Source organism: Heptranchias perlo, chromosome 23 (assembly GCF_035084215.1).
Source record: "Heptranchias perlo isolate sHepPer1 chromosome 23, sHepPer1.hap1, whole genome shotgun sequence".
Taxonomy (NCBI): Eukaryota; Metazoa; Chordata; class Chondrichthyes; order Hexanchiformes; family Hexanchidae; genus Heptranchias; species Heptranchias perlo.
The window spans coordinates 43,907,224-43,932,235 of NC_090347.1; the positions used below are offsets into that span (position 1 = coordinate 43,907,224).

Consider the following 25,012-nt stretch of genomic DNA (forward strand, 5'->3'; position numbering starts at 1 on the left):
TACTTTATCAGACGCCTTTTGAAAATCCATATACGCAACATCAACCGCACTATCATCATTAACCCTTTCCGTTACTTCATTAAAGAACTCAATCAAGTTAGTCAAACACGATTTGCCTTTAACAAATCTATGCTGACTTTCATTTATTAATCCATATTTTTCCAAATGCCAATTAATTTCCTCCCGGATTATTGTGTCTAAAAGCTCCCTACCTCCAACATTAGGCTGACTGGCCTGTAGTAGCTGGATCTATCCCTTTCCCTTTTATTGAACAGGGGTGTAACATTTGCCATCCTCCAGTCCTCTGACACCACTCCCAAATCTAAGGAGGATTGGAAGATTGTGGCCAGAGCCTCCGCAATTTCCACCTTTACCTCCCTCAGCAAAGTAGGATTCATCCCATCCGGACCAGGTGACTTTTCTACTTTGAGCGCTGTCAATCTTTTAAGTACCTCCTCTTCATCAATTTTTATCCTATCCAATTTCTCTACCATCTCCCCCTTTACTGTGACATTGGTAGAATCCTCTTCTTTAGTGAAGACGGTTGTGAAGAATTAATTTAGTACCTCAACCACGCCCTCTGCCTTCACAAGAAGAGCTCCTTTTTGGTCCCTAATCGGCCCCACCCTTCTTTTGACTACCGTTTTATTATTTATATGTTTATAAGAGATGTTTGGGTTCCCTTTTATGTTACCCGCTAATCTATTCTCATACATTCTCTTTGCCCCTCTTATTTCCTTTTTCAGTCCTCCCCGTGGACTTTGTATTCAGCTTGGTTCTCCACTGAATTATGACATTTATCATAAGCCTCCTTTTTCTGTTTCATCTTAATCTCTATAACTTTAATCATCCAGGGAGCTCTAGCTTCGGATGCCCTTCCTTTGCCCTGTCGTGGGAATGTGTCTAGTCTGTACCCGAACTATCTCCTCTTGAAAGGCCTCCCATTGCTCATTTACTGTTTAACCTGCCAATCTTTGATTCCAATCCACCTGGGCCAGATCCGTTTTCAACTTACTGAAATTAGCCCTCCTCCAATTAAGTATTTTCACATTTGATTTTTCCTTATCCTTTTCCATAACTACTATAAACTGTTCCCCAAATGCTTCCCCACTGAAACATGCTCCACCTGCCCCACTTCATTCCCCAGAAATAGATCCAGCACTGCTTCCTTCCTCGTTGGGCTGGAAACACACTGATCAAGAAAGTTCTCTTGTACACATTTCAGGAATTCCTCCCCCTCATTGTCCTTAACACTGTTATTTTCCCAATCTATATTGGGATAATTGAAGTCCCCCATTATCACGACTCTATAGTTCTTGCATCTTTCTGCAATTTGTCTGCAAATTTGCTCCTCTATCTCCTTCCCACTATTTAGTGGCATATAGTATACACCCAGTAGTGTAATATTGTTCCTTAATTCTAACCAAATAGATGCTGTCTTTGAACCCGCAAGTACATCATCCCTTTCTACAGCTGGAACAGTATCTTTGATCTGTACTGCCAACTCCCCCCCCCTCCCTCAACCTCCTTTCTTTTCTTTCCCTATATTTCCTGAATACATTGTAGCCAGGAATATTAAGTGTCCATTCCTCCCCTTCTTTGAGCCAGGTCTCTGTTATTGCCGCTATATCATAGTCCCACGTGGCTACTTGTGCCTGAAGCTCACCAACATTATTTACCATGCTCCCTGCATTTATGCACATGCACTCTAAACCCGCCTTAGTCTGCCTCGCATGTCCCCCTGTCTGATCCCTCCTATTTCTGAACTACTCTTTATTCTAATGCTGTTTGTCTCTCCCAGTCCTCTATGCACCTTGTATCTCCTCTCTAATGTTTCATCCTGGTGGCCCTCACCCTGCCAAATTAGTTTAAACTCTCCCCACAACAATAGTTAACCTCCCTGCGAGGATATTGGTCCCAGCTCTATTGAGGTGCAACCTGTCCATCTTGTACAGGTCCCTCCTGCCCCAGAACTGGTCAGAATGCCCCAGGAATCTGAAGCCCTCACTCCTACACCATTTCTCCAGTCACATGTTAACCTGTCTTATCTTACTGCTTCTATACTCACTAGCATGTGGTGCTGGGAGTAATCTAGAGATTACCACTTTTGCGCTCCTGCTCTTTAACTTCCACCCCAGCTCCTGAAACTCTGTCTGTTTCTCAACCCTTTTCCTACCGATGTTATTGGTTCCAATATGGACCACGACTTCCGGCTGTTCCCTCCGCCCCCCCCCCCCCCCGCAAAATGTTCTGCACCCAGTGATGTCATTCACCCTGGCACCAGGGAGGCAACACAGCATGTGAGACTCGCGTTGGCGGTTGCAGACACATGTCTATAACCCCTAACTATCGAATGCCCTTACTGTCCTGTATTCAGTGAGTGACTGTACCTCCCCATTACTGTCCTGTATTCAGTGAGTGACTGTACCTCCCCATTACTGTCCTGTATTCAGTGAGTGACTGTACCTCCCCATTACTGTCCTGTATTCAGTGAGTGACTGTACCTCCCCATTACTGTCCTGTATTCAGTGAGTGACTGTACCTCCCCATTACTGTCCTGTATTCAGTGAGTGACTGTACCTCCCCATTACTGTCCTGTATTCAGTGAGTGACTGTACCTCCCCATTACTGTCCTGTATTCAGTGAGTGACTGTACCTCCCCATTACTGTCCTGTATTCAGTGAGTGACTGTACCTCCCCATTACTGTCCTGTATTCAGTGAGTGACTGTACCTCCCCATTACTGTCCTGTATTCAGTGAGTGACTGTACCTCCCCATTACTGTCCTGTATTCAGTGAGTGACTGTACCTCCCCATTACTGTCCTGTATTCAGTGAGTGACTGTACCTCCCCATTACTGTCCTGTATTCAGTGAGTGACTGTACCTCCCCATTACTGTCCTGTATTCAGTGAGTGACTGTACCTCCCCATTACTGTCCTGTATTCAGTGAGTGACTGTACCTCCCCATTACTGTCCTGTATTCAGTGAGTGACTGTACCTCCCCATTACTGTCCTGTATTCAGTGAGTGACTGTACCTCCCCATTACTGTCCTGTATTCAGTGAGTGACTGTACCTCCCCATTACTGTCCTGTATTCAGTGAGAGTGACTATGGTTGCTCATTACTGTCCCGTATTCAGTGAGAGTGACTGTACCTCCCCATTACTGTCCAGTATTCAGTGAGAGTGACTGTACCTCCCCATTACTGTCCCGTATTCAGTGAGAGTGACTGTACCTCCCCATTACTGTCCCGTATTCAGTGAGCGTGACTGTACCTCCCCATTTTTTTGTATTCATTCATGGGACATGGGCATCGCTGGCACGGCTATCATTTATTGCCCATCCCTAATTGCCCTTGAGAAGGTGGTGGTGAGCCGCTTTCTTGAACTGCTGCAGTCCGTGTGGTGAAGGTTCTCTCATAGTGCTGTAAGGAAGGGAGTTCCAGGATTTTGACCCAGCAACGATGAAGGAACGGCGATCTATTTCCAAGTTGGGATGGTGTGTGACGTGGAGGGGAACGTGCAGGTGGTATTGTTCCCATGCGCCTGCTGCCCTTGTCCTAGGTGGTGAAGGTGCTATCGAAGAAGCCTTGGCGAGTTGCTGCAGTGCATCCTGTGGATGGTTCACACTGCAGCCACGGTGCGCTGGTGGTGAAGGGAATGAATGTTTAGAGTGGTGGATGAGGTGCCAATCAAGCGGGTTGCTTTGTCCTGAATGGTATCGAGCTTCTTGAGTTGTTGGAGCTGCACTCATCCAGGCAAGTGGAGAGTATTCCATCACACTCCTGACTTGTGCCTTGTAGATGGTGGAAAGGCTTTGGGCAATCAGGAGGTGAGTCACTCGCCGCAGAATACCCAGCCCTCTTGTAGCCACAGTATTTATGTGGCTGGTCCAGTTAAATTTCTGGTCAATGGTGACCCCCCAGGATATTGATGGTGGGGGATTCGGCGATGGTAATGCCGTTGGATGTCAAGGGGAGGTGGTTAGACTCTCTCTTGTTGGAGATGGTCATTGCCTGGCACTTGTCTGGCGCGAATGTTACTTGCCACTTATCAGCCCAAGCCTGGATGTTGTCCAGGTCTTGCTGCGTGCGGGCATGGACTGCTTCATTATCTGAGGGGTTGACTCCAGCCACTGGAGAGTTTTCCCCCCTGATTCCTATTGACTTCAGTATTACTAAGGGCTTCTTGATGCCACACTCGGTCAAATGCTGCCTTGATGTCAAGGGCAATCACTCTCACCTCACCTCTGGAATTCAGCTCTTTTGTCCATGTTTGGACCAAGGCTGTAATGAGATCTGGAGCCGAGTAGTCCTGGCGGAACCCAAACTGAGCACCGGTGAGCAGGTTATTGGTGAGTAAGTGCCGCTTGATAATACTGTCGATGACACCTTCCATCACTTTGCTGATGATTGAGAGTAGACTGTTGGGGCGATAATTGGCCGGATTGGATTTGCTCTACTTTTTGTGGACAGGACATACCTGGGCAGTTTTCCACATTGTCGGTTAGATGCCAGTGTTGTAGCTGTACTGGAACAGCTTGGCTTGAGGCGCGGCTAGTTCTGGAGCATAAGTCCCCATTACTGTCCTGTATTCAGTGAGTGACTGTATCTGCTTATTACTGTCCTGTATTTGGTGAGAGTGACTGTACCTGCTCGTTACTGTCCTGTATTCAGTGAGAGTGACTGTACCTGCTCATTACTGTCCTGTATTCAGTAAGGGTGACCGTATCTGCCCATTATTGGCCAGTTAAATGTTTATTCAGCTCTGCAGGGTGTGTGTGTGTGTGTGTGTTTTAGTATGATGATTACAACACTTCCTGTGGGCCTTTCCCTGCCCACCAGACACACAAGCTGAAACAAACTTCATTCCCTGGAGCCATGAATCAGCAAATGCTAGAGATGCTTAGTGCAGGCGTGGCTGCGAACGGGTAGCTCCCTGTACTGAGCACCCCAGGTGAACCTGCAATATTGAACACAGCGAGGCAGAAAGAGACTGTGACTCTCTGAGTTTACTTGGCAGGTCACCTCTCCACTGATTAGGGTGGGGGGAGGCAAGGGTTGACTCTTGTCAGGTCAGTAGGGAAGGGCTTTTATTTAATTTAACAAATAAAAGCGAGAAAAATTATTGCACACGGTGTCTGAGGTTGTAGTTCATTACAGAATATATTCAACACTCCAAACTGCACAATGCAGTTAATAAGGGCCTACATAAGTTCTGTATATTTCAGTGGTACTGATTGCCATGGGGCTCAGGTTGGACTGCAGGGAGGTGTTGTGTGTGGGTGGAGGGCGGGGGTGGAGCCATTGTTTTTTAGGCACATGAAGCCCCAAGACCTCTCTGGACATTGCTTGGTCTTGGGGCTTCCTGGCGTAATGTCTTTACAAACTATCTGCACGTTTCTCTGACTGCAGTAATTTGCTATTAACCTATTATCTTTCACTTTCCCAGCATATACTTGCCATTTTCAGTGAGCCCAATGCCCCTGGAGGACGTATTCTGGGGATATTCAACCTGGTAGTGGCTGATTGCAATAAACTGTTAGTGGGCTTGTCAAATGTTCCTTTGAACTAAGAAGCGCAATAATTTTAGATTGTGTCCTTTCAAACTTGGGTTGTGACTGGAGAGAGTACTTTCAGATGTATATCACTGGGGTACAGTACTGGTGGGTACAGGTCTGTCACTATAATACTGGGGTGCAGTACTGGAGGGTACAGGTCTGTCACTGTATAACACTAGGATACAGTACTGGAGGGTACAGGTCTGTCACTGTATAACACTAGGATACAGTACTGGTGGGTACAGGTCTGTCACTGTATAACACTAGGATACAGTACTGGTGGGTACAGGTCTGTCACTGTATAACACTGGGGTACAGTACTGGTGGGTACAGGTCTGTCACTGTATAACACTGGGGTACAGTACTGGTGGGTACAGGTCTGTCACTGTATAACACTGGGGTACAGTACTGGTGGGTAGGTCTGTCACTGTATAACACTGGGGTACAGTACTGGTGGGTACATGTCTGTCACTGTATAACACGGGTACAGTACTGGTGGGTACATGTCTGTCACTGTATAACACGGGTACAGTACTGGTGGGTACATGTCTGTCACTATAACACTGGGGTACATTACTGGTGGGTACAGCTGTCACCACTGAATCCCAGAAGATAGCTCCAAATTTGGGCTTCAAGTGGCATTTGCTGGCCAACTTCGACAACAGAAAAAAGCCATCACCTCCTTGCCAGTAACGGAGACTGCTGGCTGGCATGAGGGTCACAGACATGCACTTGCATGATACGCGAAACACTATAATCTCGATCAGGATTGCAGTCCAAGACTCGCAGCTAACAGATCAGGACTCGTAGGTGTTTGTAGAAACAAAACAGACTCTATTTCTCTGGCAAGAAGATCCCTCCCAGGTGTTTTAGAACCATCATTACAGAGTCATTTAGTTAGACCATGTGATCCAAGGACCAATAACGAAACAGACATCTCCCTGTAGGAGAAGTAGCAAAAAGGCAGAAGGCACACGGCCCTGAGGGTTCCACACACAAACTTGCCTTTCTACGGCTAATCAAATGACAGAGAGGCTTTTCTGCTCAACGAGCAGATTTATCAACAGACTGTGTTCCACAATTCAGCATGCGATGCAAAGGCTACATCTGGTATAATGTTTAAATCGTCACATCTGCTTATAGTCTCATGTTTTTTTAAATGTATTTTTATGAGGGGCATTCAAGGCAGGTTCTGCCCCCGTTACCTGCCTGGCCTTGTTCCACTGGAGTCTGCTCCTAAGCTGCCATCAATGCCCTCTACAGCCAGCTGCCAGGAGGCACCTCAGCCAGCCCAAGTGTGACTGCCCCTTCCACTATTGCACTCTCAGCGCAGGAGGTGCCGTGGCCAGTGCGTGGTAAAATATTGCACCATGTGGACTAAATCCAGAATCGGGTGGTGCCTGGACTTGAACAAGTGCCCGAGGGAGCAGCGTCTCCCCAACCTCAGTCCAAACTAGTTTAATTAGGGATCTCAATTCTGTTCATTTAAATTGAAAACACTTTCTCCTTCTCTCAACCAGATTCATGCAACACAACAGTAGTGACAGTGTTATACAGTGACAGACCTGTACCCACCAGTACTGTACCCGTGTTATACAGTGACAGACCTGTACCCACCAGTACTGTACCCCAGTATTATATAGTGACAGACCTGTACCCACCAGTACTGTACCCCAGTGTTATACAGTGACAGACCTGTACCCACCAGTACTGTACCCGTGTTATACAGTGACAGACCTGTACCCACCGGTACTGTACCCGTGTTATACAGTGACAGACCTGTACCCACCAGTACTGTACCCCAGTATTATATAGTGACAGACCTGTACCCACCAGTACTGTACCCGTGTTATACAGTGACAGACCTGTACCCACCAGTACTGTACCCGTGTTATACAGTGACAGACCTGTACCCACCAGTACTATACCCGTGTTATACAGTGACAGACCTGTACCCACCGGTACTGTACCCGTGTTATACAGTGACAGACCTGTACCCACCAGTACTGTACCCGTGTTATACAGTGACAGACCTGTACCCACCAGTACTGTACCCCAGTGTTATACAGTGACAGACCTGTACCCACCAGTACTGTACCCATGTTATACAGTGCCAGACTTGTACCCACCAGTACTATACCCCAGTGTTATATCGTGCCAGACCTGTACCCACCAGTACTGTACCCCAGTGTTATACGGTGACAGATCTGTACCCACCAGTACTGTACCCCAGTGTTATACGGTGACAGATCTGTACCTAGCAGTACTGTAGCCCAGTGTTAAACGATGACAGACCTGTACCCACCAGTACTGTGGTGATGGGAGCAATTGGAGGTGGTGAATTGCGACCTTCACCACAACATTGAAGTGTTATCACACGAGATGAATGACGCAAGTGTGATCTTCCTTATAGAGTCCTGATGACTACACTGAAATGCATAATTCCAAACCCCCCCCCCCCCCCCCACCCAAAAGCTAAATCAAACAAACTCCAGAATATCTCTCATAATGAATTGTACATACCACAGCCTGGTGTGACATTTAATGTGAACCTCGCAGAGAATGTTCTGCAAATTAACAATAGGACAGGCCTGACGCCCCCTGACCTAGCTGAATCTACTAAGGTTGCGGTGCAGATATTGAAAGATTAATGATTGGCCTGTGCGGGATGAGAGGGAATGTGCACAGATAGAGGGGCAGTTGATAAATGGACTGTGAGGGGGGAGAGAGATTGAATCCTTGACACAAACCTCCTGCAGTAAATCTTGCTTTGTGGGCTATATGGATAGCAGGAGGCTATTGTATTCTGCCTGAGACACGTCTCCCAGTTCCAGGCAGCCCCTGGCACCTTGTTTGGAAGCTTGCCCTCCTATCCCAGCAGTGTTACCGAGTGATTGCTAGGCACTGTTTAGTGGATGCGTTCCTACTTCTTGGACAGTACTGTCGTGGTTCTTGTAGCTACACTTTCCATGCCAGGACAACCCTCTAGAAGCCCAGAGTTATCCTCGTCGTTCAGCCTTGTGCAAATACCTCACCCTGGGATGTTACAGGAAATAGGGTTTGACAGACATCTCCACCTTCCCCCACACACACATGCTGTATACACAAACGTGCATGTATGCTGCGTGCGCACTCTATCTCTGTTACTCCCTTACTCTATCTGGGGTAGAGTTTCCACTTTGGGCGCAATCGGCAATTGGGTGAAAATTGTGCAAGTTAGGTTACAGTTTGAGTTTCCACTAGAATGCGTGAACACACTCACAAACATAAAACCTTCCATGAATCAGTGCAATTCGGCAGCTTAACATAGTGTATTCGTTTATTTTTTGTTCTTCGCAATAAAAAATATTCTTTGATGTATTTAAGAGTGGTAACTTGTACAGTTTTATTAATATGGCTGAAAATGGGTTTATCACAAAAAATAAGCATTTTTAATAAGTGTGTCTGGTCCTCCACCTGTGAGTAACCTGATTTAAAATCACTGAAACTGACTTTTAAAAAACTATACTGAACCATTTACTAGTTTCATTGGTATACACTAGTCAGATTCTTAGTAAATTAAATATTTTTTAACCTTTAAAAACATTTAAAATGTGCCTTAATTTGAAGACCCTCATCGAATAGCAGGTGGGCACAATCGGCCGAAACTCGCACCCTCGTTATTTTGATCGGGGAGGCATTGTGGGCAGGGCCGGCCTCAGCTCAATAGTTTTTGAACCAGAGCAAAAGATCCCGGAAACTTGAATTATGCTTAACGTAATTTATGTCCAGTGTACATCGAAAATTCCTCAATCTTTTGCGCTGATCCAGCTGGATTGCACTGAGAAAACAAGCACAGTCTAGCAGAAACTCTACCCCTCTATCTCTATCACGCTCTCTCTCTGTCTATATCTATCTGTCTCTATCTCTGTACTTATCTATCTATATATCTGTCTATATGTATATATCTGTCTCTATCTCTTTTTTTTAATATATATATATATCTATTGCTCTCACTCTATCTCTGTTTCTATCTATCAATCTCTCTTTTCTCTATCTATCTCTGTATTTCTATCCCTCTATATTTCTCTCTCTTGATCTTATGCGTGCTCTCACAAGCACACACTTGATAAACTTTAACATTTAAATGTGGGTAGTTATGTCCTGGATACAGCGAGCCCTCCTTTTCCTCCCCGACTCCTGTACTAATGTAATGTTACTGGTTACAGCATTTACAGCCAACCCTCTTATAATTGTACAGACACAGCACGTGCCCTTTCTTCCCCTGTGTGGAGCAGTGAGGTGCAGAGGGCTCCTTTGTGTTGTAATGTGCGATGGATCAGACATTTAATACCTTTTTCTTTTTCAGGAGGTCCTCGATGTGGAGAAGAAGAATCCTCAGGAACTGGTTGGTATGTACTACAGCAATAGGGAGGGAGGGAGAGGTCCTGCTGTTATTGACAAACCCAAGTGAAGGGCCATGGCCCATGGTGCAGGACACCAAGGTTAGAAACAGGAGAGCAGATGTGGCAAATCAGGAAGTAATAATTAGGTGACACCAAGTTTGAGTTTTAAAAATGTCAAGATTAAGAGGGAGTAAGGAGTTCTGCAGTTTTGAAAGAATGAGTCAAGAGTAGAAGATTGTGCAACAAGCCATCGTTTCAACACAGTGAGGATGCAAGAAAGAAGATTGTTTGGAACAGGGTCTACTTGTGTGTTGGTGAGGGGGTGGTGTTTGTACCTGTGTGTGGGTGAGGAGGTGGTGTTTGTACTTGTGTGTTGGTGAGGGGGTGGTGTTTGTACCTGTGTGTGGGTGAGGGGGTGGTGTTTGTACCTGTGTGTGGGTGAGGGGGTGGTGTTTGTACCTGTGTGTGGGTGAGGGGGTGGTGTTTGTACCTGTGTGGGTGAGGGGGTGGTGTTTGTACCTGTGTGGGTGAGGGGGTGGTGTTTGTACCTGTGTGTGGGTGAGGAGGTGGTGTTTGTACCTGTGTGTGGGTGAGGAGGTGGTGTTTGTACCTGTGTGTGGGTGAGGGGGTGGTGTTTGTACCTGTGTGTGGGTGAGGGGGTGGTGTTTGTACCTGTGTGTGGGTGAGGAGGTGGTGTTTGTACCTGTGTGTGGGTGAGGGGGTGGTGTTTGTACCTGTGTGTGGGTGAGGAGGTGGTGTTTGTACCTGTGTGTGGGTGAGGAGGTGGTGTTTGTACCTGTGTGTGGGTGAGGAGGTGGTGTTTGTACCTGTGTGTGGGTGAGGAGGTGGTGTTTGTACCTGTGTGTGGGTGAGGGGGTGGTGTTTGTACCTGTGTGTGGGTGAGGAGGTGGTGTTTGTACCTGTGTGGGTGAGGGGGTGGTGTTTGTACCTGTGTGTGGGTGAGGAGGTGGTGTTTGTACCTGTGTGTGGGTGAGGAGGTGGTGTTTGTACCTGTGTGTGGGTGAGGGGGTGATGTTTGTACCTGTGTGTGGGTGATGGGGTGGTGTTTGTACCTGTATGTGGGTGAGGGGGTGGTGTTTGTACCTGTATGTGGGTGAGGGGGTGGTGTTTGTACCTGTGTGTGGGTGAGGAGGTGGTGTTTGTACCTGTGTGTGGGTGAGGAGGTGGTGTTTGTACCTGTGTGTGGGTGAGGGGGTGGTGTTTGTACCTGTATGTGGGTGAGGGGGTGGTGTTTGTACCTGTATGTGGGTGAGGGGGTGGTGTTTGTACCTGTGTGTGGGTGAGGGGGTGGTGTTTGTACCTGTGTGTGGGTGATGGGGTGGTGTTTGTACCTGTATGTGGGTGAGGGGGTGGTGTTTGTACCTGTATGTGGGTGAGGGGGTGGTGTTTGTACCTGTGTGTGGGTGAGGAGGTGGTGTTTGTACCTGTGTGTGGGTGAGGAGGTGGTGTTTGTACCTGTATGTGGGTGAGGGGGTGGTGTTTGTACCTGTGTGTGGGTGAGGGGGTGGTGTTTGTACCTGTGTGTGGGTGAGGGGGTGGTGTTTGTACCTGTGTGTGGGTGAGGGGGTGGTGTTTGTACCTGTATGTGGGTGAGGGGGTGGTGTTTGTACCTGTGTGTGGGTGAGGGGGAGGTGTTTGTACCTGTGTGTGGGTGAGGGGGTGGTGTTTGTACCTGTGTGTGGGTGAGGAGGTGGTGTTTGTACCTGTGTGTGGGTGAGGAGGTGGTGTTTGTACCTGTGTGTGGGTGAGGAGGTGGTGTTTGTACCTGTGTGTGGGTGAGGAGGTGGTGTTTGTACCTGTATGTGGGTGAGGGGGTGGTGTTTGTACCTGTGTGTGGGTGAGGGGGTGGTGTTTGTACCTGTGTGTGGGTGAGGGGGTGGTGTTTGTACCTGTGTGTGGGTGAGGAGGTGATGTTTGTACCTGTGTGTGGGTGAGGAGGTGATGTTTGTACCTGTATGTGGGTGAGGGGGTGGTGTTTGTACCTGTGTGTTGGTGAGGAGGTGATGTTTGTACCTGTATGTGGGTGAGGGGGTGGTGTTTGTACCTGTGTGTTGGTGAGGAGGTGGTGTTTGTACCTGTGAACAAGGCCCTTTGCCATCCATGAGCTTATTGTGGATGATTGCATCGACACATGGCCTCAACGGAAACTTGGTTGACGGGTGATGACACCTTTCCCCTTTAATGAAGCCTCCCTGCCTGGTTATATCTTCCACCACTTGCCCCGCCCAGACCACCGCGGTGGCGGTGTGGCCATTATCACCAAATCACACCTTGGTCCATTCCCCTACTCCTCTGACATCATCTCCTCCTTTGAGCATTTCTCCTTATTCCACCCCACATCCCTCTCCTTTAAAATCCTCGTTCTCTACTGCCCACCCAAGTACCACGCCAAGTTTCTCACCAAGATATGATCACCGCTTTCCTCCCTCAGCATCTGCACCGAGCAACGTCTCGGTGATTTCTTCGGTGATTTCAACGTCCATCGCAACTCATCATGCCCTCTCTTGTGAGTTCACTGCCGTCCTATCCTCCCTTAATCTCTCTCTCCGTATAAACTCCCCTACCCATTTTCATGGCCACCACCTCGATCTTGCCATCTCACGTGGCCTCTCTATTCCCCTCGTGTCAATCACGGATAAGGCCATCTCTGATCTCTTCCTTGTATTCCTCTCCACCCAAACCCCCCTTGCTCTCTAAACCCCACTTCCTTCTGTGCCCGCCCAGGAAAAAACTCTTCCCCCAAGACACTTACAACGGCACTGTCAAATTCCCAACTCTCTAGCCTTTAGCCCTCCATTCACCACAACATTTCTGCAGCTACCAATCTGCTCAATCACACCCTCACCTCCACCTTTGATGCCCTTGTCCCCACTTGTCTCTCACCCTGATTGTTCCCGCTCCCTTAAGTCCAAGGGACACAAACTTGAACGTTTATATCGGACAACTTTTTTAGCCATTCATTGCCAGATCTGGCTCGACTACAAAAAGCACTATCGGGTTCTGCTCTCCTCTGCCAAAATAGCTCACTATTCCAGGATCCATGATGTGGAGATGCCGGTGATGGACTGGGGTGGACAAATGTAAGGAATCTTACAACACCAGGTTATAGTCCAACAGTTTTATTTGAAAATCACAAGCTTTCGGAGGCTTTCTCCTTCGTCACCTGACGAAGGAGAAAGCCTCCGAAAGCTTGTGATTTTCAAATATAACTGTTGGACTATAACCTGGTGTTGTAAGATTCCTTACAATATTCCAGGATCAGCCTGGGATGCAAAGATCCCCAGCTTCTCTCCACTACAAACCGTCTTTTTAAACCCCTCTCCCCTGCTCCCTCCATCTCACCTCCATCAAGTGCAATGAGCTCTTGGACTTCTTTGTCACTAAAATTAAGACCATCCGTTCAGCTGTCTCTGCTCCTTCCCTCCCTTCCCCTTGCCCACCAAGCCAAACTTCCCGTAAGGCTCCCCCCTGCCCTCGCCTTGAACTCGCATCTTTTTCTAGTTTCTCTGCTATCTCCCCTCATGTCCTCTCCGAGCTCATCTTGTTCATGAGATCCACTTCCTGCTCCCTCGACCCTATTAGAAGCATAGAAAGGTTACAGCACGGAAGGAGGCCATTTGGCCCATCGAGTCCGTGCCGGCTCTCTGCAAGATCAATCCAGCTAGTCCCACTTCCCCGCCCTATCCTCGCAGCCCTGCAAATTTTTTCCTTTCAAGTACTTATCCAGTTCCCTTTTGAAGGCCACAATTGAATCTGCCTCCACCAACGCCCCCCACCACCCCGCCAACCCCAGCAGTGCATTCCAGATCCTAACCACTCGCTGCATTAAAAAAAAGTTTTTCCTCATGTCACCTTTGGTTCTTTTGCCAATCACCTTAAATCTATGTCCTCTGGTTCTTGACCCTTCCACCAATGGGAACAGTTTCTCTCTATCTATTCTGTCCAGACTCTTCATGATTTTATGTACCTCTATCAAATCTCACAACCTTCTCTGTTCCAAGGAGAACAACCACAGCTTCTCCAGTCTGTCCACGTAACTAAAATCCCTTATCCCTGGAATCATTCTAATAAATCTTTTCTGCACCCTCTCTAAGGCCTTCACATCTCTCGTAAAGTGCAGTGCCCAGAACTGGACACAGTACTCCAGTTGTGGTCGAACCAGTGTTTTATAAAGGTTCATCATGACTTTCCTTGCTTTTGTACTCTATACCTCTATTTATAAAGCCCAGGATCCCGTATTGCTTTTTTTAACCCCTTTCTCAACCTGCCCTGCCACTTTCAGCAATTTATGCACATATACCGCCGGATCTCTCTGTTCCTGTACCCCTTTTAGAATTGTGCCCTCTAGTTTATATTGCCTCTCCTCATTCTTCCTACCGAAATGTATCACTTCGCATTTTTCTGCGTTAAATTTCATCTGCCATGTGTCTGCCTATTCCACCAGCCTGTCTATCTCCTCTTGAAGTCTGTCACTATCCTCCTCACTGTTCACTACCCTTCCAAGATTTGTGTTATCTGCAAATTTTGAAATTGTGTTCTGTACACCCAAGTCCAAGTCATTAATATAGATCAAGAAAAACAGTGGTCCTAGTACCGACCCCTGGGGAGCACTATTGTACACCTCTTCCAATCCAAGAAACAACCGTTCACCACTACTCTCTGCTTCCTGTTACTTAGCCAACTTACTCCCACCAAACTGCTGACCACCCAACTTCCCTTCCTGGCTCCCATGTTAGCTGATATTGTTAACAGTTTCCTGTCCTCAGGTACTGTCCCCCTTCCCTTCAAATCTGCAGTCATCATCCTCCTCCTCAAAAATCTCACCCATCAGCCCTATGTTTGCAAACTACTGCCCCGTCTTTTTTTCATTTGTTCATGGGATGTGGGCGTCGCTGGCGAGGCTGGCATTTATTGCCCATCCTTAATTGCCCCTGAGAAGGTGGTGGTGAGCTGCCTTCTTGAACCGCTGCAGTCCGTGTGGTGAAGGTTCTCCCACAGTGCTGTTAGGTAAGGAGTTCCAGGATTTTCACCCAGCAACGATGAAGGAATGGCGATATATTTCCAAGTCAGGATAGTGTGTGACTTGGAGAGGAACATGCAGGTGGTGTTGTTCCCATGTGCCTGCTGCCCTTGTCCTTCTAGGTGGTAGAGGTCGCGGGTTTGGGAGATGCTGTCGAAGAAGCCTTGGCGAGTTGCTGCAGTGCATCCTGTAGATGGTACACACTGCAGCCACGGTGCACCGGTGGTGAAGGAAGTGAATGTTTAGAGTGGTGGATGGGGTGCCAATCAAGCGGGTTTCTTTGTCCTGGAGCTGCATTCATCCAGGAAAGTGGAGGGTATTGCATCACACGCCTGACTTGTGCCTTGTAGATGGTGGAAAGGCTTTGGGGAGTCAGGAGGTGAGTCACTAGCTGCAAAATACCCAGCCTCCGACCTGTTCTTGTAGCCACAGTATGTGGCTGGTCCAGTTAAGTTTCTGGTCAATGGTGACCCCCAGGATGTTGATGGTGGGGGATTTGGCGATGGTAATGCCATTGAATGTCAAGGGGAGGTGGTTAGACTCCCTCTTGTTGGAAATAGTCATTGCCTGGCACTTGTCTGGCGTGAATGTTACTTGCCACTTATGAGCCCAAGCCTGGATGTTGTCCAGGTCTTGCTGCATGCGGGCTTGGACTGCTTCATTATCTGAGGAGTTGCGAATGGAACTGAACACTGTGCAATCACCAGCGAACATCCCCATTTCTGACCTTATGATGGGGGGAAAGTCATTAATGAAGCAGCTGAAGATGGTTGAGCCTAGGACACTGCCCTGAGGAACTCCTGCAGCGATGTCCTGAGGCTGAGATGATTAGCCTCCAACAACCATTACTATCTTCCTTTGTGCTAGGTAGGACTCCAGCCACTGGAGAGTTTTCCCCCTGATTCTTATTGACTTCAATTTTACTAGGGCTGCTTGGTGCCACACTCTGTCAAATGCTGCCTTGAAGTCAAAGGCAATCACCCTTACCTCACCTCTAGAATTCAGCTTTTCTGTCCATGTTTGGACCAAGGCTGTAATGAGGTCTATCCCATTTAGCTCAGTGGTAGCGTCACACATGTTGGATGGTGTCCTCAGTGTGAAGACGGGACTTTGTCTCCACAAGGACTGTGCGGTGGTCACTCCTATCAATACTGTCGTGGACAGATGCATCTGCGACAGGTAGATTGGTGAGGACGATGTCAAGTATGTTTTTCCCCTCGTGTTGGTTCGCTCACCACCTGCCGCAGGCCCAGTCTGGCAGCTATGTCCTTCAGGACTTGGCCAGCTCGGTCAGTCGTGGTGCTACCAAGCTACTCTCGGTGATGGACATTGAAGTCCCCCACCCAGAGTACATTCTCTATCCTTGCTACCCTCAGTGCTTCCTCCAAGTGGTGCTCAATATGGAGGAGGACTGATTCATCAGCTGAGGGAGGACGGTAGATGGTAATCAGCAGGAGGTTTCCTTGCCCATGTTTGACCTGATGCCATGAGATTTCATGCGGTCCGGAGTCAATGTTAAGGACTCCCAGGGCCACTCCCTCCTGACTGTATACCACTGTACTGCCATGTCTGGTGGGTTTGTCCTGCCAGTGGGACAGGACGTATCCAGGGATGGTGATGGAAGAGTCTGGGACGTCGGCTGAAAGATATGATTCTGTGAGTATGGCTGTGTCAGGCTGTTGCTTGACTAGTCTTGGGACAGCTCTCCCAATTTTGGCTCAAGTCCCCAGATGTTAGTGAGGAGGACTTTGCAGGGTCGACTGGGCTTGGTTTGCCTTTTCGTGTCCGGTGCCTTGTGACTTGTGACTTTCTGTAGTGAGATTGTACAACTGAGTGGCTTGCTAGGCCATTTCAGAGGGCGATTAAGAATCAACCACATTGCTGTGGGTCTGGAGTCACATATAGACATGACCGGGTAAGGATGGCAAGTTTCCTTCCCCAAAGGACATTAGTGAACCAGATGGGTTTTTACGACAATCCGGTGGTTTCATGGCCGCCATTACTGGTACTAGTTTTTTATTCCAGATTTTATTTAATTAATTGAATTTAAATTCCCCAGCTGTCGTGGCGGGATTTGAACTCATAACCCAGAGGCCGGGTTATTAGTCCAGGCCTCTGGATTACTAGCCCAGTAACACAACCACTATGCTACCGTACCCTCCAACCTCCCTTTCCTTTCAAGTCCGTGAACCTGTTGTCGCCTCTCAAATCCGTGTGCATCTTTCCCGCAACTCCATTTTTGAACTCCTCCAATCAGGTTTCCGCCCCTGCGACAGTACTGAAACGGCTCTTATCAAAGTCACAAATGACATCCTATGTGACGGTGACCGTGGTAAACTATCCCTCCTCATCCTTCTCGACCTATCTGCAGCCTTTGACACGGTTGACCACACCATTCTCCTCCAACGCCTCTCCTCCGTCGTCCAGCTGGGTGGGACTGCGCTCGCCTGGTTCCATTCTTATCTATCCAGTCATAGTCAGCGAATCACCTACAGTGGCTTCTCTTCCCGCTCCCTCTGGAGTCCCCCAAGGATCTATTCTTGGCCCCTTCCTATTTCTCATCGACATGCTGCCCCTCGGTGACATCATCCGAAAACACGACGACAGCTTCCACATGTAGGCTGATGACACCCAGCTCCACCTCACCACCATCTCTCGACCCCTCCACTGTCTCTGATTTTTACTGCTGCTTGTCCGACATTCAATATTGGATGAGCAGAAATTTCCTCCAACTAAATATTTTTTTTTTTTTTTTATTCGTTCACGGGATGTGGGCGTCGCTGGCAAGGCCGGCATTTATTGCCCATCCCTAATTGCCCTCGAGAAGGTGGTGGTGAGCCGCCTTCTTGAACCGCTGCAGTCCGTGTGGTGACGGTTCTCCCACAGTGCTGTTAGGAAGGGAGTTCCAGGATTTTGACCCAGCGACAATGAAGGAACGGCGATATATTTCCAAGTCGGGATGGTGTGTGACTTGGAGGGGAACGTGCAGGTGGTGTTGTTCCCATGCGCCTGCTGCCCTTGTCCTTCTAGGTGGTAGAGGTCGCGGGTTTGGGAGGTGCTGTCGAAGAAGCCTTGGCGAGTTGCTGCAGTGCATCCTGTGGATGGTGCACACTGCAGCCACAGTGCGCCGGTGGTGAAGGGAGTGAATGTTTAGGGTGGTGGATGGGGTGCCAATCAAGCGGGCTGCTTTATCTTGGATGGTGTCGAGCTTCTTGAGTGTTGTTGGAGCTGCACTCATCCAGGCAAGTGGAGAGTATTCCATCACACTCCTGACTTGTGCCTTGTAGATGGTGGAAAGGCTTTGGGGAGTCAGGAGGTGAGTCACTCGCCGCAGAATACCCAGCCTCTGACCTGCTCTCGTAGCCACAGTATTTATATGGCTGGTCCGGTTAAGTTTCTGGTCAATGGTGACCCCCAGGATGTTGATGGTGGGGGATTCGGCGATGGTAATGCAGTTGAATGTCAAGGGGAGGTGGTTAGACTCTCTCTTGTTGGAGATGGTCATTGCCTGGCACTTGTCTGGTGCGAATGTTACTTGCCACTTATCAGCCCAAGCCTGGATGTTGTCCAGGTCTTGCTGCATGCGGGCTCGGACTGCTTCATTATCTGAGGGGTTGCGAATGGAACTGAACACTGTGCAGTCATCAGCGAACATCCCCATTTCTGATGGAGGGAAGGTCATTGATGAAGCAGCTGAAGATGGTTGGGCCTAGGACACTGCCCAACCCTGTTGTGGGAAGACCGAAGCCATTGTCTTCAGCCCCCGCCATAAACTCCGTTCCCTTGCCACTTATTCCATCCCCCTCCCTTGCCACTGTCTGAGGCTGAACCACAGTGGTTGCCACGTGATGAGCTTCTGACCCCCATATCCACTCCATCACCAAAACCGCTTACTTCCACCTCTGCCTCAGCTCGTCTGCTGCTAAATCCCTCATCCATGCCTTTGTTACCTCTAGACTTGACTATTCCAATGCTCTCCTGGCCAGCCTCCCATCTTCTACTCTCAATAAACTTGTGCTTATCCAAAACTCTGCTGTCCGTATCCTATCTCTCACCAAGTCCCGTTCACCCATCACCCCTGTGCTCGCTGACCTACATTGGATCCCGGTCCAGCAATGCCTCGATTTTAAAATTCTCATTCTTGTTTTCAAATTCCTCCATGGCCTCACCCCTCTATGTCTATAACCTCCTCCAGCCCTACAACCCTCCATGATCTCTGCGCTCCTCCAATTCTAGCGTCTAGCACACCCCAATTTTAATCGCTCCACCATTGGCAGCCGTGCCTTCAGCAGCCTAGGCCCCAAGCTCTGGAATTCCCTCCCTAAACCTCTCCGCCTCTCCACCTCTCTCTCCTCCTTTAAGGCGCTCCTTAAAACCTACTTCTTTGACCAAGCCTGTCCTACTAACTCCATAAGTGGCTCGATCCCAAATTTTGTTTGATAATGCTCCTCTGACACGCCTTGAAATGTTTTACTGCATTAAAGGCGCTATATAAATGCAAGTTGTTGTGGTAAGGAGTTGGTGTTTGTACCTGTGTGTGGGTGATGGGGTGGTGTTTGTACCTGTGTGTGGGTGAGGGGGTGGTGTTTGTACCTGTGTGTGGGTGAGGAGGTGGTGTTTGTACCTGTGTGTGGGTGAGGGGGTGGTGTTTGTACCTGTGTGTGGGTGAGGGGGTGGTGTTTGTACCTGTGTGTGGGTGAGGAGGTGGTGTTTGTACCTGTGTGTGGGTGAGGGGGTGGTGTTTGTACCTGTGTGTGGGTGAGGCGGTGGTGTTTGTACCTGTGTGTGGGTGAGGAGGTGGTGTTTGTACCTGTGTGTGGGTGAGGGGGTGGTGTTTGTACCTGTGTGTGGGTGAGGGGGTGGTGTTTGTACCTGTGTGTGGGTGAGGGGGTGGTGTTTGTACCTGTGTGTGGGTGAGGGGGTGGTGTTTGTACCTGTGTGTGGGTGAGGGGGTGGTGTTTGTACCTGTGTGTGGGTGAGGGGGTGGTGTTTGTACCTGTGTGTGGGTGAGGGGGTGGTGTTTGTACCTGTGTGTGGGTGAGGGGGTGGTGTTGCTACAGGTGTGGTGCCAGAGGACTGGAGGACTGCTAATGTTGTACCATTGTTTAAGAAGGGAGAAAGGGATAGACTGAGTAATTACAGGCCAATCAGCCTAACCTTGATGGTGGGCAAATTATCGGAAAAAATTCTGAGAGACAGTATCAATCATCATTTAGAATGGCACTGATTAATCAAGGACATTCAGCATGGATTTGTTAAAGGAAGGTTGTGTCTGACTAACTTGATTGAATTTTTTGCGGAGGTAACAAGGAGGGTCAATGACGGTAGCGCATTTGATGTAGTGGACATGGATTTTAGCACGGCTTTTGACAAGGTCCCACATGGCAGACTGGTCAGAAAAGTAAAAGCCCATGGGATCCATGGGAAAGTGGCAAGTTGAATCCAAAATTGGCTCAGTGGCAGGAAGCAAAGGAAGACCGGTGTTTTTGTGACTGGAAGGCTGTTTTCAGTGGGGCTCCACAGGGCTCAGTATTAGGTCCTTTGCTTTTTGTGGTATATATTAATGATTTAGACTTAAATGTAGGGGGCAGGATTAAGAAGTTTGCAGATGATACAATAATTGGCCGTGTGGTTGATAGTGAGGAGGAAAGCTATAGACTGCAGGAAGATATCAATGGACTGTTCAGGTGGGCAGAAAAGTGAGAATTCAATCTGGAGAAGTGTGAGGTAATGCATTTGGGGAGGGCAAACAAGACAAGGGAATACACAATAAATGGGAGGATACTGAGAAGTGTAGAGGAACAGAGGGATCTTGGAGTGCATGTCCACAGATCCCTGAAGGTAGCAGGACAAGTAGATAAGGTAGTTAAGGAGGCATACAGGATACTTTCCACTATTAGCCGAGGCACAGAATATAAGAGCAGGGAGGTTATACTGCAACTGTATAAAACACTAGGCCACATCTTGAGTACTGCGTACAGTTCTAGTCACCACAACACAGGAAAGATGTGATTGCACTAGAGAGGGTACAGAGGAGATTTACGAGGATGTTGCCAGGGCTGAAGAATTTTAGGTATGAGGAATGATTGGATAGGCTGGGGTTGTTTTCTTTGGAACAGAGGAGGCTGAGGAGTGATTTAATTGAAGTGTACAAAATTATGACGGGACTAGATAGAACGGACCTATGCACTCTTAGGTCAGTAACCAGGGGGCATAGATTTAAAGTGATTGGTAGAGGATTAGCAGGGAGTTTAGGAGAAATATTTTCACCCTGAGGGTGGTGGGGGTCTGGAACTCACTGCCTGAAAGGGAGGTAGAGGCAGAAACCCTCACCATATTTAAAGGGTACTTGGATGTGCACTGAGATGCCGTAACCTACAAGGCTACGAACCAAGAGCTGGAAAGTGGGATTAGGCTGAATAGCTCTTTTTCGGCCGGCACAGACACGATGGGCTGAATGACGGCCTCCTGTGCTGTAAATTTCCATGAATGTATTGGTGAGGAGGTGGTGTTCGTTCCTGTGTGTGGGTGAGGGGGTGGTGTTCGTTCCTGTGTGTGGGTGAGGGGGTGGTGTTTCTACCTGTGTGTGGGTGAGGGGCTGGTGTTTCTACCTGTGTGTGGGTGAGGGGGTGGTGTTTCTACCTGTGTGTGGGTGAGGGGGTGGTGTTTCTACCTGTGTGTGGGTGAGGGGGTGGTGTTTGTACCTGTGTGTGGGTGAGGGGGTGGTGTTTGTACCTGTGTGTGGGTGAGGGGGTGGTGTTTGTACCTGTGTGTTGGTGAGGGGATGGTGTTTGTACCTGTGTGTGGGTGAGGGGGTGGTGTTTCTACCTGTGTGTGGGTGAGGGGCTGGTGTTTCTACCTGTGTGTGGGTGAGGGGGTGGTGTTTGTACCTGTGTGTTGGTGAGGGGATGGTGTTTGTACCTGTGTGTGGGTGAGGGGGTGGTGTTTGTACCTGTGTGTCTGGGAGAGAAGGTGGCGTTTGTACCTGTGTGCCTGGGAGAGAAGGTGGCGTTTGTACCTGTGTGCCTGGGAGAGAAGGTGGCGTTTGTACCTGTGTGCCTGGGAGAGAAGGTGGCGTTTGTACCTGTGTGTCTGGGAGAGAAGGTGGCGTTTGTACCTGTGTGCCTGGGAGAGAAGGTGGCGTTTGTACCTGTGTGTCTGGGAGAGAAGGTGGCGTTTGTACCTGTGTGCCTGGGAGAGAAGGTGGCGTTTGTACCTGTGTGTCTGGGAGAGAAGGTGGCGTTTGTACCTGTGTGCCTGGGAGAGAAGGTGGTGTTTGTACCTGTGTGTCTGGGAGAGAAGGTGGTGTTTGTACCTGTGTGTCTGGGAGAGAAGGTGGCGTTTGTACCTGTGTGTCTGGGAGAGAAGGTGGCGTTTGTACCTGTGTGTCTGGGAGAGAAGGTGGCGTTTGTACCTGTGTGTCTGGGAGAGAAGGTGGCGTTTGTACCTGTGTGTCTGGGAGAGAAGGTGGCGTTTGTACCTGTGTGTCTGGGAGAGAAGGTGGCGTTTGTACCTGTGTGTCTGGGAGAGAAGGTGGCGTTTGTACCTGTGTGTCTGGGAGAGAAGGTGGCGTTTGTACCTGTGTGTCTGGGAGAGAAGGTGGCGTTTGTACCTGTGTGTCTGGGAGAGAAGGTGGTGTTTGTACAAGTGTGTAGGTGAGTAAGTGGTGTTTGTGCCTGTGTGTCTGGGAGAGAAGGTGGCGTTTGTACCTGTGTGTCTGGGAGAGAAGGTGGTGTTTGTACAAGTGTGTAGGTGAGTAAGTGGTGTTTGTGCCTGTGTGTTGGTGAAGAGGTGGTGTTTGTACCTTTTTGTATCTGAGAGCTTTACCTGTAAATACAGATAAGCTGAAATGTCCCAATATTGAAATAAATACGGGATCAGTGTGCTACTTTGTTAATTTGATGCTAAGCAGGTTGCCTTTGAACGAAGTCTCTGGGGAAGTAATCATACGTAGCGTGTAAATGACCCTGATTTTTAATGCCGTGTTTCATGGTGACCAGTATCTGAAGTACAGAGAAGCCTTTGTTCTCTGATCCAGGCTGTGAAACAGTATTGATGAATGATGTTCCTCTTTGCCCACTTTCAAGTTGCAGTTATTGCTGTACAGAGCTAAAGGCTACATTCATCCCTTCCTCGAAACAAGTCAGCAAAAAAATTATCCCGAATATTAATAAGGGGGATGAAATGGTACAAAGCAGTGGGTTTTATTTCATGATAATTCTCAGATCTCTTATGCTGCTTCAAAAAGTATGTTTGACTTTTTACGCCCTTCAAGGTAAGGGATGTTCCTGATAGGAATAGAACACTTTCCAATTAAGACACCCAGTGTCGGCGCCAAACACTCCCAGGGCAGGTACGGCATGGTTTAGATACAGAGTGAAGCACCCTCTGCAAAGTCCCATCAAACACTCCCACGGCAGGTACAATCACGGGTTAGATACAGAGTAAAGCTCCCTCTAAACTGCCCCATCAAACACTATACCTGCCCTGGAAGTATGAGTTAGATACAGAGTAAAGCTTCCTTTACACAGCTCCAACCTCAGAAGAGTGGTCCTTTCTACACCAGTGTGATATATTTCCAGATCAGGGGAGGAGAAGGAGGACTTCAGGCAGGGATGGAGGGAGCAGAAAGAGGACTTCAGGTGGAAGTGGCAGAAGCAAATGATCTGGAATGCACTGCCTGAAAGGGTGGTGGAAGCAGATTTAATAATAACTCTCAAAAGGGAATTGGATAAATACTTGGAAGGTGAAAAATTTGCAGGGCTGTGGGGAAAGGGCAGGGGAGTGGGACTAATTGGATAACTCTTTCAAAGATCTATTTAAAGGCACAATGGGCTGAATGGCCTCCTTCTGTGCTGTAACATTCTATGACGTGACATTGAAAGCTTGAGTGTATTTAATTCCTCTGTATATTATTGACTATTTTCATGGGACATCATTCAAGATGGAGATGTCCACTCTAATTTGAGGCCTTTGGGGCCCTTGCATGTCCCCTTACCAACTCCCCACTTCCCTATCAACATGCCAGTGACCTGTTCTCTTGCTCTCTTCTCCCCCAACCTGGGTCCGTGAGGAGAATTGGAAGGTGAAAGACTGAGCTTTTGGAACAAGTGCTGATTATTTGGAACCAATTACTTCTCTGAGGGCCGTGTGTTAAAGTGGATTTATTTGCATAGTTTTGATGAAGTATTCCAAATGATTGCATGTAAGATGACAGTAAATTGTGGGGCTTAAATCACTGTATTTGGTTCAGATCTTCCTAGAGTGTCAAACAGTTGTGCGGGAAGCAGATCCTCAGTCAGTGGCAAAACCCGTGAGGGAAGCGGACCTGATCGTCTTGATTTAATGGAGGACTTGCAAAGAAAGAACTAGCACTTATAATAGCGCCTTTCACATCCTCAGGATGAATTGACATGCAGTCACTTTTTATAGGCAAATGTGGCAGCCAATTTGTGCACAGATGGATGCCACAAACAGCAATGAGATGAATGACCAGTTAATCTGTTTTAATAGTGTTGGTTGAGGGAGTAGCATTGACCAGGACACTAGGAGAGCTCCCCCACTCTTCGAAAAAGGGCCCTGTAATCTTATATGTCCACCTGAACAGACAGAAAGACCTCTGTTTAATGTCTCTTCTGAAAGACTGCACCTCCGGCAATGCAGCACTCCCTCAGTGCTGCATCAGTATATCAGCCTAGGTTATGTGCTCAAGTCCTGGAGTGGGATTTGAACCCACAGCCTTCTGAGTCAGAGATGAGAATGCTACCAACTGAGCCAAGCTGACACTTGAGCTTGTTTTTGTAACAGCAAAGAAGAGTCCATAGTGGGATCAATGTTTAGCCAAGTGTATTATTCTGGTTGTATACCTGTAGTTAACCTTGCAGTTACTATGCCGTGTCGTTCAGAGGATGTGGTAACAGATCACTGGTCTGATGGAGTGTCTGCGATTGCTGTGATTCTGTCACATTCCAATTTCACTGCAGATCTGTTATGAGATACTGCAGCTGACTGGTGAGGCACGTTCAGAC

General features: G+C 48.3%; 1 protein-coding gene across 1 annotated transcript in view; it reads left to right on the top strand.

The window, feature by feature from the left end:
- The window catches only part of sap30bp (SAP30 binding protein), an 86,655-nt gene that overhangs the window by 32,146 nt on the left and 29,497 nt on the right, over window positions 1–25,012 (top strand). Inside the window, exon 4 of the mRNA XM_068004391.1 lies at window positions 9,907–9,949. Within this exon, the coding sequence (XP_067860492.1) occupies window positions 9,907–9,949 (43 nt within the window). The remainder of the gene's footprint in view (window positions 1–9,906; window positions 9,950–25,012) is intronic.